The sequence below is a fragment of the Mustela nivalis genome, assembly GCF_964662115.1.
Source record: "Mustela nivalis genome assembly, chromosome: 8".
Classification (NCBI taxonomy): Eukaryota; Metazoa; Chordata; class Mammalia; order Carnivora; family Mustelidae; genus Mustela; species Mustela nivalis.
The window spans coordinates 122,945,786-122,963,885 of record NC_139027.1 but is presented as its reverse complement, the minus strand read 5'-3'; the positions used below and the strand labels follow the sequence as shown (position 1 = coordinate 122,963,885).

At 40.8% G+C, this 18,100-nt stretch overlaps 1 protein-coding gene across 2 annotated transcripts in view; it reads left to right on the top strand.

Annotated features, from left to right (window-relative positions):
* The window catches only part of RBL1 (RB transcriptional corepressor like 1), a 76,347-nt gene extending 61,103 nt beyond the window's left edge, over window positions 1-15,244 (top strand). For both annotated transcript variants that reach the window (XM_082746219.1, XM_082746220.1), the window contains exons 19-22: window positions 1,247-1,337; window positions 10,198-10,346; window positions 12,524-12,688; window positions 13,756-15,244. In XM_082746219.1, the coding sequence (XP_082602345.1) occupies window positions 1,247-1,337; window positions 10,198-10,346; window positions 12,524-12,688; window positions 13,756-13,926 (576 nt within the window). In that variant the 3' untranslated portion in view covers window positions 13,927-15,244. The remainder of the gene's footprint in view (window positions 1-1,246; window positions 1,338-10,197; window positions 10,347-12,523; window positions 12,689-13,755) is intronic.
* Window positions 15,245-18,100: the final 2,856 nt, after the last annotated feature.

The following is an 18,100-nucleotide window of genomic DNA, read 5'->3' as shown; positions in this document are numbered from 1 at the left end:
CCCACATAAGGCATGGAGCCTATTTTATTTAAAAAAAAAAAAAATCCAATGAAAAGTATGTAAATAATAATATTCTCTCTTTGTATGAGACTTGAGTCCCTAATGATGTTTAAATCCAGTGAAATTTGAGGATTTATTAAATCCAGCTTCTTTTGCCATTTACTAAGAATCTTAATGTTTTCATCTTTAAATAGGTATCAAGCATTTTTGATAATTTTCTTTTGTGATAGCCATGGTGAAAATCCTATACAGCCTTTCAGTCATGAAAATATAAAATATTAGCCTATTGGCTTGCACATAGTGTTTAATGACTGTTATCTCCATATTATTCGTAATTACTGTACCTGAAGAACACAAGATTAGGCTGCTTTAGGCATTGGCCACTAGAGAGCCTGGTTCCTGTGCTCTAGAGAGCATAATGGCCTCTTTTCTGGCCTTGGTGATCTGCCATCTTAGGAGGAGAGTTGTGGCTGCTTAGATATCCCATACTCAAGTACTGGTAGTCACACCCCTTTCTAAAAGAGCCCACATATGGTTTCACTTCTTTACTTAAGCCCCAAAATACAGTGATAGTAATATAGACATTAGAAGAGCCAGTACAGGCATTTGTTATATCCTATATAGCCTAAGGGTTTCTGGATCCTTCAGAAAAATCCTTCAGGAGCAGAGCCTGGAGAGGTCCAGATTATCTCCCAAAGATCATTAAGGTGAAGTTAGTGTGGGTTCAGAATGGACCAAGCCAGAGCTTCCTAAATATTCTCTCAACACCAGTACCCATAGGATGACCGGGAACAGATCAGGCCTTTTAGCTATATTGGAAGTAGAAAGGAATTTAGTGGAAGAAATGGAAACAGATTTTCCTGTGGCCATCTGAAGGAGATGGAAATGAGATCAGAACAGGAAAACAAGCCTTGACGAGACCAGACGATTCCCATGTAAGGAATTAAAAAGGAAAAACAAGCTCAGATATTTGAAGTTGCTTTTATTTGGCAAAACCTCATCAGTATTTAGTTGCTACTTACTAACTCAAGTCTTCTGTTTGGTAAACTCCTATAATCGCATGGTTTAGGTAAAGATATTTGCTGTAATCTCCATTTACTGGGCAAATAACACTTTTCCCTTGATTATCACCCATACAAACAAATAGCTTTCCACTGGCATCCTATTTTATTCTTCTTATTTTGGTTTTGCTTAACCTGTGCCTCTATGTGACTCAACATTTCTTTTTTTCTACTCTGACCTATAGGTTTATAGAAGTGTACTGTTGAAAAGCATTCCAAGAGAAGTTGTGGCATACAATAGAAACGTAAATGGTGATTTTGAAATGACAGATTGTGGTAAGTTGCCCAATTTAATATTCCATATGTAATATACCTTTTTTTTTTTTAAGATTTCATTTATTTAAATGTCAGAGAGAGAGAACGCACAGCTGCGGAGAGCTGCAGGCAGAGGGAGATGCAGGCTCCCTGCTGAGCAAGGAGCCTGTTGCAAGACCAATCCTAGACCCTGGGATCATGACCTGAGCTGAGGGTAGAGGCTTAAATGACAAACCACCCGGGTGTCCAGAGAGAGAGAACGCACAGCTGCGGAGAGCTGCAGGCAGAGGGAGATGCAGGCTCCCTGCTGAGCAAGGAGCCTGTTGCAAGACCAATCCTAGACCCTGGGATCATGACCTGAGCTGAGGGTAGAGGCTTAAATGACAAACCACCCGGGTGTCCTGTAATATACCTTTGACTACATTGTATCTGATGCAGTGGGTGTCAGGCAACATGGAATCAATGATGTAGGTGGGATGGATAATGCATATGTAAATGCATTTGGGAAGAAACAAGGGAGATAAATATGGGTCAGTTGCCTCCCTCCAAAGTGGTTGTAAATTGAAACCATTAATTTGTCACCTGTTAGTTGTGTTTTAAGTTTCATAGTCTATTTACATACATCAATAAAACACATAAAAGGCTCTTAATAAATTTTTTAAATAAATCTGAATTATAGGGCGCCTAGGTGGCTCAGTGAGTTAAGCCGCTGCCTTCGGCTCAGGTCATGATCTCAGAGTCCTGGGATCGAGTACTGCATCGGGCTCTCTGCTCAGCAGGGAGCCTGCTTCCTCCTCTCTCTCTCTGCCTGCCTCTCTGCCTACTTGTGATCTCTCTCTGTCAAATAAATAAATAAAATCTTTTAAAAAATAAATAAATAAATAAAAATAAAAATAAATCTGAATTATAGGGAAAGTAATCATTGATCAGTGTCAGTGATCTGTCTGGGGTGACAGGGAAATAACTTGTTCATTAATACGTATTCTGCCACCACCAGCAAAGCTGCCATCCTGTTGTTAACCATCATGCTAAGACTTGAGGCACTAGTAAATTTTTTCAAAGAAAGGAAAATCAAACAGTGATTATTCATTTGATAAGTTGTGAAAATGCCTCTTCCGCCCACCTTTCCTTGTCTCAGCTTTCCATTACTTATTGTGTACATGATTGTCAAATGTACCATGATTTATCAAATTCCACAATGTGAGACATTTTCTTTTTAAGAGAGAGAACGGAGGGAGGAGCAGAGGAGAGGGACAAGCAGACCCCACACTGAGCATGAAACCTGACACAGGGCTCAATCCCAGGACCCTGAGATTGTGACCTGAGCTGAAAGCAAGAGTTCAACACTTAACCAACTGAGCCACCTGAGCACCAGTGTGAGACATTTAGATAGCTTTATACATAGCTTTATACATAGCTTTATGAGGAACATCACTATAGCTTAATCTTTGATCCACATCCTTAGAATAAATTCTTAGAGAAAATTGGCTCTTTTTTAATCACATAAATATCCATGATCATTTGGTGTTTACTGGGATCTGAATTCTTAAGACCTTACCAAAAAATTTTTTAGTAATAATGTCCTAGAAGAGCACCTAGCTGGTTCAGTTGGTGGAGCAAGAGACTTTTGATCTTGGGGTTGTAGGTTTGAGCCCCACATTGGGTGTAGAGATAAGTAAATGAATAAATAAAAACTTCAGTAAATAAATACATCTAATTTCCGCAACACCTTTTTAAGCATTAGGCATAGGTAATAAATGCGTACTATTTTCATCAATAAAAACCCATTTCTGGGGCGCCTGGGTGGCTCAGTGGTTAAGCCGCTGCCTTCGGCTCAGGTCATGATGTCAGGGTCCTGGGATCGAGTCCCGCATCGGGCTCTCTGCTCGGCAGGGAGCCTGCTTCCTCCTCTCTCTCTCTGCCTGCCTCTCTACCTACTTGTGATTTCTCTCTGTCAAATAAATAAATAAAATCTTTAAAAAAAAAAAAAAAACATTTCTGACACTGAATATGTTAATTAGCACAGCATTGGCCTTTGATTGAGATATGCCTAACAGAAACCCTTGTAGTAGCCACCTCTTGCATTGGAATGAACTTCCGGATTAAAACAGCAATTCAGGGACACCTGGGTGGCTCAGTTGGTTAAGCTACTGCCTTCGGCTCAGGTCATGATCCTGGGGTCCTGGGATCCCCGCAACAGGATCCTTGCTCAGTGAGGTGCCTGCTTCTCTCCTTGCCTCTGCCTGCCACGCTGCCTGCTTGTGTGTACTCTCTCTCTTACTGACAAATAAATGAATAAATAAATTCTTTAAAAATAAAAAATAAAAAAAAAATTCACTCATGGACCATGCATTCTTCATTATTATGTTAGCAGACCACCCAAACTGGCTTTTTTTTTTTTTTTTTTTTAAGATTTTATTTATTTGACAGAGAGAAAGACAGCAAGAGAGGGAACACAAGTGGTGGGAGAGGGAGAGAAAGAAGCAGGCCTCCCGATAATCAAGGAGTTTGATGTGGGGCTTGATCCCAGGACCCTGGGACCATGACCCGAGCTGAAGGCAGATGCTCAACTGACTGAGCCACCCAGGCGCCCCGCAAACTGGCCTTATTGATTAGAAAACTTGAGAGGTTCCTGCATAGCTTAGTCAGTTGAGCGACCAACTCTTGATTTCAGCTCAGGTCATGATCTCAGTTTTGTGGGGTTGAGCCTGCCTGGGTCTCCGCAATCAGCACCTAGTCTATTCGTCCCTCTGTCTTCCACTCTGCCCCTCCCCCACACTCATGTGTAAGCTCGCTCTCTCACTGTCAAATAAATAAAATATTTAAAGAAAAAGAAAACTTGAGAGACCCAGATTATAGCTTAATCTAAGTAACACAAATATAATACTCAAGTGTATTATAATAAATAGTACATTGAAAACTACAATACTTCTTCAGTGCCTTGTTTTAAGGATTACAAAGAATGATGTGTGGGTGATGTTTAATACAAGATCTGCTTATAGTAAGACCTCAGTAAGTAATTGCTATTATTATTTTTTTAAGTAATATAAAATTTACTGTATTTTATTAATGAGTATGGAATTTTTAATGTTTTTTTCTTATTTTTTTTTTCTTAAGAGCTAATTTGTCTAAGGCCATATTCTTTATTTAAAGTACTTTGTAGGGGTGCCTGGGTGGCTCAGTGGGTTAAAGCCTGGCCTTTGGCTCGGGTCATGATCCCAGGGTCCTGGGATGGAGCCCCACATGGGGCTCTCTGCTCAGCAGGGAGCCTGCTTCCTCCTCATCTCCCTCTCTCTGCCTGCCTCTCTGCCTACTTGTGACCTCTCTCTGTCAAATAAATAAAATCTTTAAAAAAAAAAGGAAAAAAAGTACTTTGTAGGGGGCGCCTGAGTGGCTAAGTGGGTTAAGCCTCTGCCTTCGGCTCAGGTCATGGTCTCGGGGTCCTGGGATCAAGCCCCGCGTCGGGCTTTCTGCTCAGCGGGGAGCCTGCTTCCCCCTCTCTCTCTGCCTGCTTCTCTGCCTACTTTAATCTCTGTCAAATAAATAGATTAAATCTTTAAAAATAAATAAATAGAGTACTGGGACGCCTGAGTGGCTCAGTTGGTAGGACAACTGCCTTCGGCTCAGGTCATGATCCCGGAGTCCCGGGTTCGAGTCCCGCATCAGGCTCCCAGCTCCACGGGGAGTCTGCTTCTCCCTCTGACCTTCTCCTCGCTCATGCTCTCTCTCTCACTGTCTCTCTCTCAAATAAGTAAATAAAATATTTAAAAAAAAAAAAAGTAAATAAATAAATAAATAGAGTACTTTGTAGGAGGCACTTGGATGGCCCAGTTGGTTAAGCAGTCAACCATCTGACTCTTAATTTCAGCTCAGGTCATGATCTCAGGATTGTGAGATTGAGCCCTACCTCGGGCTCCACACTAAGCATGGAACCTGCTTAAGATACTTTCTCTCCTTTCCCCTCTCTCCCCCTCTTAGTCTCTCTCAATCTCTCAAAAATAAATAAATAAAATACTTCAGTGGTGCTTCACTGGCTCAGTTGGAGGAGCATATAACTCCTATCACAGGGTCCTAAGTTTGAACCCCATTTTCAGTGTATATATTAGTTAAATAAAACTTTCAGGGGTGTCTGGGTGGCTCAGTTGGTTAGGCACCTGCCTTTGGTTCAGGTCATCCCCACATCGGGCTCAGCGGGGAACCTGCTTCTCTCTCTCCCTCTGCCTGCCACTCCCCCTGCTTATTATGTGCTCTCTCTGTGTGTCAAACACATACATAAAATCTTAAAAAAAAAAAATGTTAAAAATAAAATACTTGAATACTTGAAATGTTGAAGACAAGGTCACACATTCAAAAAAGAAACAGTGAAAACAGATTCTCATTCACTAATAATTTATATATTGTGCTCGCTTTGGCAGCACATATACACTAATAATTTATATAAATGTGGTTATAAAATCACATTTTAATTGCTTGACGGTGGTTATATGATAATCCAAAAAGACATTCCTCTTATTCATGGGAGCAGTAGGGAGGATCATGAGGCCATAATAGTTCACTGATTTCATCACAAAATTATCAGGGTCAGGGCACCTGAGTAGCTCAGTTGGTTGAACATCTGACCCTTGGTTTGAGCTTAGATCGTGATCTCAGTGTTGTGAGATAAAGCTCCGTGCCAGGCACTCTGTACTTGGTGTGGAGTTAGCTTGAGATTCTCTCTCTCCCTCTATCCCTCCCCCTGCTCACAGGCATGTGCTCTCTCTCTCTGTGTCTCTCAAAATGAATTTTTTTTTAATATTTTATTTATTTATTTATTTGACACACAGAGATCACAAGTAGGCAGACAGGCAGGCAGAGCGAGAGGAGGAAGCAGGCACCCTGTGGAGCAGAGAGCCCGATATAGGGCTCGATCCCAGGACCCTGGGATGGTGACCTGAGCCGAAGGCAGAAGCGTTTTTTTTTCTTTTTCTTTTTTTTAAGACTTTATTTATTTATTTGACAGACAGAGATTGCAAGTATGCAGAGAGGCAGGCAGAGAGAGAGGAGGAAGCAGGCTCCCTGCTGAGCAAAGAGCCCGATGTGGGGCTCGATCCCAGGACCCTAGGATCATGACCTGAGCTGAAGGCAGAAGCTCCAACCCACTGAACTACCCAGGCATCCTGAAGGCAGAGGCTTTAACCCACTGAGCTACCCAGGTGCCCCTCTCAAAATAAATTTTAGAAAAAAAATCTTTTAAAATAGGGGTGCCTGGGTGGCTCAGGTATTAAGCGTCTGCCTTCAGCTTGGGTCATGATCTCCAGGATCCTGGGATTGAGTCCGGCATCAGGCTCCCTGCTCGGCGGGAAGCCTGCTTCTTCCATCCCTCTGCTTGTGATTCCTCTCTCATGTCTCTCTCTGTCAAATAAATAAATAAAATCTTTTTAAATCTTTCAAAATGTTTATTTATTTGTCAATCAGAGCCACCTTGCTGACTCAATTGAAAGAGCCTGCAACGCTTGATCTCGGGGTTATGAGTTTGTGCCCCATGTTGGGTGTAGCGATTACTTAAATAAATTTTTAAACTTTTTTTAAATTTTTAAAAAATATTTATCTAATATGTATCATGTACCTCAGGTTATATTAGGTAGGGGTCTCTTCTACACTCTGAGAGGAAACAGATTTATAACAGTTATATCACCAGGCAGGCAAACCTTTAATCTCGTCTTCTCTAGTCTTTCATAAGTTCTATCTCCTAATTAAGACTTTAATTTGAGGGGCACCTGAGTGGCTCACTCGGTTGGGCGTCTGCCTGCGGCTCGGGTCATGTCCTGGGGTCCTGAGATCAAGCCCCATATCACCTCCCTGCTCTAAGGAGAGTCTGGTTCTCCTTCTGCCCCTCCCCCCTGACTTGTGCTGTCCTTCTCTCTCTTTCTCACTTTCTCTCAAATAAATAAATAAACTTTAAAAAAAAAAAAAGACCAATTTGAGTGTATTAGATTTCTTTTTTTTTAACTTTTTTTAATTTTTTATTTTTTATAAACATATAGATTTCTTTTTTTTTTTTTTTAAGATTTTATTTATTTATTTGACAGCAACACAGAGAGCTTTACCGGGGTAAAGCAGGGATAGTAGGAGAGAGAGAAACAGGCTTCCCACCGAGCAGGGAGCCTGATATGGGGCTTGATCCCAGGACACTGGGGTCATGACCCAAGCCGAAGGCAGATGCATAACAACTGAGCCACCCAGGCGTCTCTTGAGTGTGTTAGATTTCTTAAGAGAGATGATAAGGTAGAGATATTTCTCCTGCATAAAGGATAGCTGACACCTTCTTTCCTCTTTTGAAATGAAAAAATAAATAGCAAAATAAAATCATATTAGTTAGAATCTAAAGTCCCAGAGAGGTGTTTTTTTGTTTTGTTTTGTTTTGTTTTGTTTTGTTTTGTTTTTTCAAAGATTTTATTTTGGGGGCATCTGGTTTTGGCTCAGGTTCTGATCTTAGGGTCCTGGGATTAAGCCCCATGTCAGGCTCCCCACTCAGTGGGAAGTATGCTAGTCCCTGTCCCTCTCCCTTTGCCCCTCCCCCACTCATACTCTGTCTCTCAAATAAATAAAATATATATTTTTTAAATGATTTTATGAGGTGCCTAGGTGGCTCAGTGGGTTCAGCCTCTGCCTTCAGCTCGGGTCGTGATCTTGGGGGTCCTAGGATCGAGCCCTACATCAGGCTCTGTGCTCAGCAAGGAGCTTGCTCCCCGCTCTCTCTCTGCCTGCCTCTCTGCCCACTTATGATCTCTGTCTGTCAAATAAATAAAATCTTCTAAAAAAAAAAAAGATTTTATTTTTAAGTAACCTCTACACCCAACATGGGACTTGAACCCACAACCCAGAGATCAAGGTAGCATACTCTATTGACTGAGGCAGCCAGGCGCCCCACCAAGGTTGAGAGAGTTTTAAATGCTTGATTCCTTCAAAATAAATAGAGCTTCTTTTTTTTCTTTTTTTGGAGATGGCACAGAATTGTCCATCTTTCTTTTCTTTTCTTTTCTTTCTTTCTTTCTTTTTTTTTTTTTTTTTGTTAAGATTTTATTTATTTATTTGACAGAGAAAGATCACAAGTAGGCAGAGAGGTGGTTGGGGGTGGGTGGGAAGTAGGCTTCCTGCTGAGCAAAGAGCCCAATATGGGACTCTATCCCAGGATCCTGAGATCTTGACCAGGCTGAAGGCAGAGACTGAGCCACCCAGGCACCCCATAAATAGAGCTTCTTAACCTTATGTAAATGTTAACGACCAGAATTGGAATGACACACAAATATGAATACTATGTATAGTCTATATGTCCAGAAATTTCTGATTCAAGAAGAATATTAATTTTCATTGATCCATGTAGTGAGAATAACCTACAACTCCCGTTACCAAACCAAAATGCCTTGAGAATAGTGTTCATTTAGGATGGTAGGAGGCGTTACAGGGAAGGGGGACTGTGCATAAAAAATTTGAGAAGCATGCCTCTCTGCCTACTTGTCTGTCAAATAAATAAATAAAATCTTTAAAATTAAAAAAAAAAATTTTTTTTTTTTTAAATACCAAGAGTGAAAAAAAGACATCCAAATTGTGACTGAGATCCCTGTAGTTCCCTGGGACTTCTTGGCCCTTTGACTATATTTGACAGACAGAGATCACAAGTAGGCAGAGAGGCAGGCAGAGAGAGGAGAAAGCAGGCTCCCTGCTGAGCAGAGAGCCCAATGCAAGCTCTATCCTAGGACCCTGGGATCATGACCTGAGCCAAAGGCAGAGGCTTTAACCCCCTGAGCCACCCAGGTGCTCTGGATGCTTTTATCCTTGTTTGCATTGTTTGTAGGCCAGTGTATTGAGAATGAGAATTTTTTTTTCATACGCTGAATTTTTTTTTTTTTTTAAGATTTTATTTATTTGAGAAAGAGAACTTGGGGAGGGAGAGGGGCAGAGGGCAAAGCTAATTCCCCACTGAACAGGGAGCCTCATGCAAGACTTGATCCCAAGACCCCAGGAACATGACCGGAGCCAAAAGTAGATGCTCAACCAACAGCCACCTGCCCCTGTGCTGAATTATTTTTAACTGCCAGGGGTTTTCTTAGCTCCTGTAATAGGCAGATGATTCTTACATGTTCAAGTAGACAATGGTTTATAATACTCTTCCCAAAGAAAGAGTAAGGTAAAGTTCCTCCTGGTGCAGTAAGCTATCCCAGAGGAACACAGTAAATAGGAAAGCACCTCAACATAAGCTATCATTTTATAACTGAGGACGCTAACTATAAACTGAGCACCAAGGTTTCTGTTGCGCTTGGGAAAAACAAGGCTCTTAGAATACTTAATCACCTGCCTTGTATTTGCAGAAAAATAAACATAAGCAATTTATCTTGCTTCTTCCTTCACCTATGAGGGTATGCTTTACCTTTTTAGAGTCTGTCCACCTTCCTCAAAGAGCCATTATGAATATCTGCAGGCCTTTTGTTAACCCAAAGCTCATGATTTGCCACAGCCATCCATACTCTGGAGCTCAGTTTAGGTAAATCCCAGTCCAGAACTAGTGCCCCTCTGGCCACCAGTGACAGTGAGCTCAAAAATGTTGTGAAAAAATCTCTTGCTGAAGTAATATCTAGAGGAAAATATAGTAGCATAAGTTTACATATTTGCATTTCTCAGGATTCCAATTTAATTTATACATTATATAAATGGATTTCTGAACCTTTTCTAAAAACATTAATTGCTTTACATAAAGATTTGTGTTAACTTGATTTTTTTTATGTTGTGGAGAGAGTTGTAATTCAAATCACCACTTTATATATTAAAGTGCATCTATCATAACACTGAATTCTTTTTTCTTTTTTCTTTTTTTTTTTTTAATAATACTGAATTCTTTCAACAGACTTGGAAGATGCTACAAAAACACCTGACTGTTCCAGTGGACCAGTGAAAGAGGAAAGAGGTGATCTTATCAAATTTTACAATACAATATATGTAGGAAGAGTGAAGTCATTTGCACTGAAATACGACTTGTCAAATCAGGACCATGTGGTACGTTTTATATTTTACTGTATGAATATTTATAGTCATAGTTGGAGTACTGTGAGCTTACTAAATAAGTGTTTCAGAGGCAAAGTGCCACTGATACATTATGTACGAGGAAAAAAAGCTAGTAATTAGAGAGTGTTTAAGGCATTGATACAACACAGACCAGAGGAAATCATGGAAATGTTATCCATACTGTGATTATGTTTCTGGAAATTATGTTAACATATGGGCAAGTACTAGATGAGAGTATCGAAAAATGAAATCAATTCTGATCATTTTTTCTCTTTGTTTTATCTTGTTATATTTATATATGAGATAACTGTTTTTCTCAAGTTAAAGAAAAAGAGAAATAAATAGACCTGAATCATTAATAGAGGCAACGCTAAGACATTTTTATGGAGATTAGGAAGTACCAGAAAGTCTGTGAAAGTATCACCAGTGTATATAAACTGAGGTTGGTTCCCACGAGACTGGACATGAGTTGTAGAGGGACCTAGAAGAAACTGCATCTAGCCAGTAGCCATATATGTATATTTGTATCTCTTGTCCTTGTCCCTCACTGCCCTTGTCCCTTTCAGGGAGTATAGTCTGTGACTGTTCTCAGAGGTTTTGACTGTTCATTCAGTTCTATCAGTTCCATCTCCCCTGCCATGAGTATGATTATCATTAGCCAATTGGAACTACTTTTATTAGGGGCACCCGGATGACTCAGTTAAGTTTCTCTTGATTTCAGCTCAGGTCTTGATTTCCGGGCTGTGAGTTCAAGTCCCACGCTGGGCTCCAGACTGGGCATGGAGCCTGCTTTAAAAAAAAAAAAAAGAAAAAAAAAAAAGAATTTTATTAGCTTCAAGTAAAGATGATGAATGAAATTATTAATTAAGGAGCCATCTCCATTTATTCCAGAATGGAAACATTATACAGAATATTAAAGTCAAGTATAGTACATGCTCCTCTATTTCTAAATCATTTGCATTTTAATATAAAGTCTTAACCCTTTCCCTAACAGATTTGTTTCATGTTGGAACTCATCCTCCTGGCTCAGAGAGTTCCGTCTCTTTTTTATTCCCTCTGCTACTATTTTGGTTCAAGTGTGTGTGTGTGTTTATGTATGTGTAGAGAAAGAGATCATTTTTGTGTTAGGACATGATCAAGAAGTTTCTGTGCTGCTGGCTTATCACTTCTGGGTGTCTCACTCAGAATTCTTCAGGATTCCTAAAATATTCAGGAAAGTAAATTTTAGTTTATCTGTTAGTAATTGTTGAAAAACAAGGGGGTAATGGACCATGTCTTTGCTTTTTTTTTTTTTTTTTTTTTTAAGATTTTATTTATTTATTTGACAGAGAGAGTTCACAGTAGACAGAGAGGCAGGCAGAGAGAGAGAGAGAAGCAGGCTCCCTGCTGAGCAGAGATCCCGATGCGGGACTCGATCCCAGGATCCTGAGATCATGACCCGAGCCGAAGGCAGCGGCTCAACCCACTGAGCCACCCAGGCGCCCTGTCTTTGCTTTTTTCAGCCCTAAATAAACTCTTACAGTATTGCTGACACTTAACTAAGAAATTTCAATAAGAATAAAAGTATGGAGGGCACCTGGTTGGCTCCGTGGGTTAAGCATCCACTCAGGCCATGATCGGGAGTCCCAGGATCAAGCCCTGCCTCAGGCTCCCTGCTCAGTGGGGAATCTCCTACCTCTGCCCCTCACCCCACCCATGCGCACCCTCACCCTCTCTCTCTCTCTCCCTTTCATTCAAATAAACAAAGTCTTTAAAAAAAAGTAAGACATACCATTTTAAAAAAAGATAAAAATATGGGGGTGCCTGGCTGGCTCATTTGGTAGAGGATGCAACTCTTGATTTTGGGTTCGTGAGTTCAAGCTCCATGTTGGACATGAAACCTACTTTAAAAAAGAAGAAGAAGGGGACGCCTGGGTGGCTCAGTTGGTTAAGAGGCTACCTTCGACTCAGGTCATAATCCCAGCGTCCTGGGATCCAGTCCCACATCGGGCTCCTTGCTCAGCAGGGAACCTGCTTCTCTCTCTGCCTCTGCCTGTGCTCACTCTCTCTGACAAATAAATAAATAAAATCTTTAAAAAAAAAAAAATAGAACAAGAAAACACATATAAAGTGGTGGGACTCAAAAAAAAGAAACTTATCTTACAAAAATTTACTTTTGGTTATTTCAGATGGAAGCTCCACCTCTCTCTCCTTTTCCACGTATTAAGCAACAACCAGGCTCACCACGACGCATTTCCCAGCAACACTCCGTTTATGTTTCCCCACATAAGAATGGGTCAGGCCTTACACCAAGGAGTGCTCTGCTATATAGGTTCAATGGCAGCCCTTCTAAGGTACGGTACACACAGACTTACTCCGAAACAGCCCATGTACGTGTGTTAAAAATTGGATTTCATGGGGTGCCTGAGTGGCTTAGTGGGTTAAAGCCTCTGCCTTTGGCTCAGGTCATGATCCCAGGATCCTGGGATCAAGCCCCACATCGGGCTCTCTGCTGATCAGGGAGCCTGTTCCTCCTCTCCCTCTGCCTGCCTCTCTGCCTACTTGTGATCTCTGTCAAATAAATAAATAAAATCTTTAAAAAATAAATAAATAAAAATAAAATAAAATAAAAATTGGATTTCAGATTACCAGTTAGTAATCTTTAATCTTGCTCTTTGTCTGCAAATTTATTACTAATAAAATATAATAAGATCAATTTTTTTAAATTTTATTTATTTTTTTATTTGACACAGAGAGAGAGACACAGTGAGAGCAGGAACACAAGCAGGGAGGGTGGGAAAGGGAGAAGCGGGCTTCCTGCCAAGCAGGGAGCCCGATGCAGGTCTCGATCCCAGGACCCTGGGACCATGCCCTGAGCCGAAGGCAGACGCTTAACGACTAAACTACCCAGGCGTCCTGAGGTCAATCCAATCTTCAGAGCCATGAGAAGATGAGTTCTAGTCATCCTTATTAGGTTAGTCTAGATTCAAAAAATAATCTCTGGGGCATCTGGCTAAGTCAGTCAATGGAGCCTGTGACTCTTGATCTTGGGTTATAAGTTTGAATTCCATGTTGGGTGTAGAAATTACTTAAAAAGTAAGAAAAGGGGCACTTGGGTTGCTCAGTGGGTTAAAGCCTCTGCCTTCGACTCAGGTCATGATCTCAGGGTCCTGGGATCAAGCCCCGCATCAGGCTCTCTGCTCACTCCCTGCCCCCGCCTGCCTTTCTGCCTACTTTGTGATCTCTCTCTCTCTCTCTCTCTCAAATAAATAAATAAATAAATCTTTAAAAAAATAATATACTCTCTACCCTACTGTTGAGCTTTGGATAGAGTACTGGAGAAAACAGTTAGCTTATTAGTCTCTTGCTGTTATTTCCTCTTTTTTCCCCCTTTTACTCACACATGTCCTCTATTTTGCAGAGTTTGAAAGATATCAACAATATGATAAGGCAGGGTGAACAGAGAACCAAGAAGCGAGCAATAGCCATCGATGGTGATGCAGAATCACCTGCCAAACGCCTCTGTCAAGAAAATGATGATGTTTTGCTTAAACGACTACAGGATGTTGTCAGTGAGAGAGCAAATCATTAATGCCCTTTCTATTTCTATGATAAAAGCACTTTCAGGTGGCAGAGTGTTAAGAGCTCTATCCTTCAAAACTTTCAGCCCTGTAGATGGAAAGTATCGAGTTACACAAAAAATTGCACCAAAATTATGTGCTTTTTTTTTTTAACATTTATCCAAAATATAGTTAACAGTGTATTTTGAGTTGGACTGGAAAGCAATATTTCAAGTGCCTTTTAAACATTTTAGTAGTTAAAGAATTTTTTTAAATGTCTATTCCTTGGTTTAGTTTTTAAGATGAAATCAGGAGTTAACTCATAATTTTTTAGCTCATTTTTTAAAATAAATGTCTCCTCCTTCTGTGCTTTGTAATATGAAGGTAAATAATCTGTTTTTAATAAGGATGCTTTGAGATATCTCTGTTCTAAATTTAATATTGAGTAGAGGGGCACCTGGCTGGTAGAACATGAGACTCTTGATCTCAGGGTCATGAGTTTGAGCCCCATGTTGGGCATAGAGATTACTTAAAAAATTAAATATATATATATTGAGTAGGGTTTGGTTCCCAAAGCACCTGGGCTAAGGGATGATGCACTAGTCCGCCTCTGACCCACTTTGGCAACTCCACATCCAGGTGCCACTGCCATTCTGGATTGTCTAGCTCCCTTCTCATGCCCTTTCCCTCTTTGAGCATAAGCAGATTTGTACCTGAGCCCATGCATTACAATGCTTCTTGCCTTCTAACCCTAAGCCCTCTTAGTTGATGTCACAGCCTAATAAAAGGGGTACTTGGGTGCAGCTCTCCAAAGAATCAGCTGTTCAATATTCACTTTTTCTAATGTGTTTCCAGAATCTGGAAGGACATGGATAAACCATTCTTAATTAATTTTGAGAAAGTTATGAAATGTATGTTTTTTAAACTGCAAACCTTATTTTTTTAAATACAAAATGTTTAACTTAACTTATATCTAACCCTCACTAATTCAAGTTAGTCTAAGATTTGGCTGTAAATTTGTAATTGCTATTGTCAGGAATTTTATTTTTAAATTTTAAGAAAAGTGATTTTGGTAATACATTACTTTTCTGAAAATTACATCCTCATTTTTTGTGTAGTATCTACACATGTTGTAAGCCAAATAACATCAAATTTGTCTAAAGTCCTTGTATATATTTTTATGTAGCTGTAACTGTTATGTCATTTTCATCCTCCTTATTAATGTGGAAAATATACATGAGCATTGTACATTGACTATGTAAGAAGCTCTGGATATGTTTTTATCAATTTTTAAGACAATATCTGTGTACATAAAATAGCTAATAAAATGGAGTTTTTGAGATATTGAAAGACACTGTATTTGTGTTGTTTTTGCATGACTAGAAGCAATTCTGCAGCCATCTACAACCTATACCTTCTTAAATACCTGCTTTATGTCTTTTAAATACCTTAGTGTAACTTCAAAGTTAATGTTCTGGTAGTTTCCAGGAGCTAGGAAGAGATTGGGGAGTGGCTGCTTGAATACGGGGTATTTTTTTGAGGAGATGAAAACATTTTAGAACTTGATCTAGAAGGTGGCTGTATAGTGTGAATTTACTAAGTGACACTTTAAATTTTGTTTTTTAAAGATTTTATTTATTTATTGGACAAAGAGAGATCACAAGTAGGCAGAGAGGCAGGTGGGGCCCGGGGTGGGGAGGGGGGTTGGGGGGAGCAGGCTCTTCACTGGGCAGAGAGCCTGATGCAAGGGGCTCAATCCCAGGACCCTGAGATCATGACCTGAGCTGAAGGCAGAGGGTTAACCCACTGAGCCACCTAGGTACCCCACTAAGTGACACTTTAAAATGTTTATTTTAAAAAGTAAAATGAGGGGGCGCCTGGGTGGCTCAGTGGGTTAAGCCGCTGCCTTCGGCTCAGGTCATGATCTCAGGGTCCTGGGATCGAGTCCCGCATCGGGCTCTCTGCTCAGCAGGAAGCCTGCTTCCTCCTCTCTCTCTCTCTGCCTGCCTCTCTGCCTACTTGTGATCTATCTCTGTCAAATAAATAAATAAAATCTTTAAAAAAAAAAAAAAAAGTAAAATGAGGGGGCTGGCCCTGCTTAGGATTTTCAGGAAACATGGAATCGGTGGCAACAGTTGGAGTTTAAGCACTTTTGTGATAGTCTCTGGATCCCTGTGAGAGGAAAGGGAAGGATGTCACTGGAATCATCTTCCTCTTTGATCCCACTATACTTTTTTTCTCCCTTTCCCTCAGTACCAGAGAGTATTACTAACTCTTCCCGCCCCCAATGTCTTACATCACTTCCCAGGAGATGAAGTGTATTCTGCACTGGTTTGCCAGTTGGTTAGGTCCCTGGCATGAAGGTTTCCTACAGGACATGGTAGCTAAGGCAGTGCCAGGAAAATTACAGCCACTGCTGGAAGGGCTGGAGCAGCTTAATGTGTTTGGAGCAAGCCGACTACCTCATATCTTTGAGTGCCAGGTACGTCTTTGGGATCAGTGGTTTCGAGGCTGGGCTGGGCAGGAGCGCAACGAATTAGTCAGGCAGCTGGTGGTCAGACTTATGGCAGTTTTACCAGGCAGTGGCTGCTATAACTGGTAAAGATTGATGGGCATTAAAATCAAAGAAGATAATCACAGCTGATGGAGCCCCAACTTGACTGTGAGAACTTCAGATGTGTCACTTAGAGTTCTAGTATTATCTATATATTATCCTGATCGGCTGACCGGACTTGTTGATGAGTACAGGCTTGATTATATCTTTGGGGATGGGGAGGGGCTAAGGGAGAGAGAGAATCTTAAGCAGGCTCCATGCCCAGTGCCAGGCCCAAAGCGGGACTCGATCTCACAACCCTGAGATCATGACCTGAGCCAACATCAAGAGTTGGACGCTTGGCTGACTGAGTCACGCAGGCATCCCAAGCCTTGGTTATTTCCAACGTTAACGGCCTATCAACTGGACTGCTTACATAAACTTTTTCCATCTAAGTAAAACCAGATCAGCAGTCAATCCCTCAAGAATTTCATGGCTTCTGGGCTTCCTGGGTGGCTCAGTGGGTTAAGCCTCTGCCTTCAGCTCAGGTCATGATCTCAGGGTCCTGGGATCGAGTCCCGTATCGGGCTCTCTGCTCAGCAGGGAGCCTGCTTCCTCTTCCCTCCCTCCCTCTCTCTCTGCTTGACTCTCTGCCTACTTGTGATCTCTCTGTCAAATAAATAAAATCTTAATTAAAAAAAAAAAAAGAATTTCATGGCTTGTTTTACAAGTATAACCAGAAGGAACATACATATTGGAATTCAAGTGTATTGCTGACCCATGGGCTATAAAGTAAAGCCTTCCTAGAAACAGGAGAGAAGGACAATAAAAGGTCATGTTTTTGTAGTTTAACTGGATTCACATGGCTGGCTTCACTGCCCTTACCAGAGTCTGGCATAATTATGTGACATCCTAACTTAGCTTTCCTAGTCATGATTTTACAAAATTACAAAATAATCAGGAGAGTAGTTAGTTATACCTTCCATACTGATGTTTGTTTGAATCCAAATAGCAATGGGTTTTCCTAAAGCGTATGTGATATTCTTGGAGCTGGTAACAGATTCCTATTCTGTAAGTTTGCTCTGTGATATGAAAATAAGTGACACTCTGTAGTTTGAGTCAAAAAAATTAGAATGAGGGGCACCTGGGTGGCTCAGTGGGTTAAAGCCTCTGTCTTCGGCACAGGTCATGATCTCAGGGTCCTGGGATCGAGCCCCACATCTGGCTCTCTGCTCAGCAGGGAGACTGCTTCCCTCTCTGTCTCTCTGCCTGCCTCTCTACCTACTTATGATCTCTCTCTGTCAAATAAATAAATAAAGTCTTAAAAAAAATTAGAATGATTATTTTTATGTGTGATGAATTTCACCTCAATTCAAAAAATGCCTTAGACACATAAAGAAACAGGACGACTTGAAGTCCTTGGAATGAAATTGTGAAGCAAATTATACTGAATTAAGGAAAGCACTCTTAGGAGTCCAAACATCTCTCCAGATGAGACTCACAGCTTAAAGTTCTTTCCTAATTAAGAATATTTTTTCAAAGATGTTTTATTTATTTATTTGTCAGAGAGAGACAGCAAGAGAAGGAACACAAACAGGTGACGTGGGAGAGGAAGAAGCAGGCCTCTTGCTGAGCAGGGAGACCAATGCGGGGCTCGATCCCAGGACCTGGGA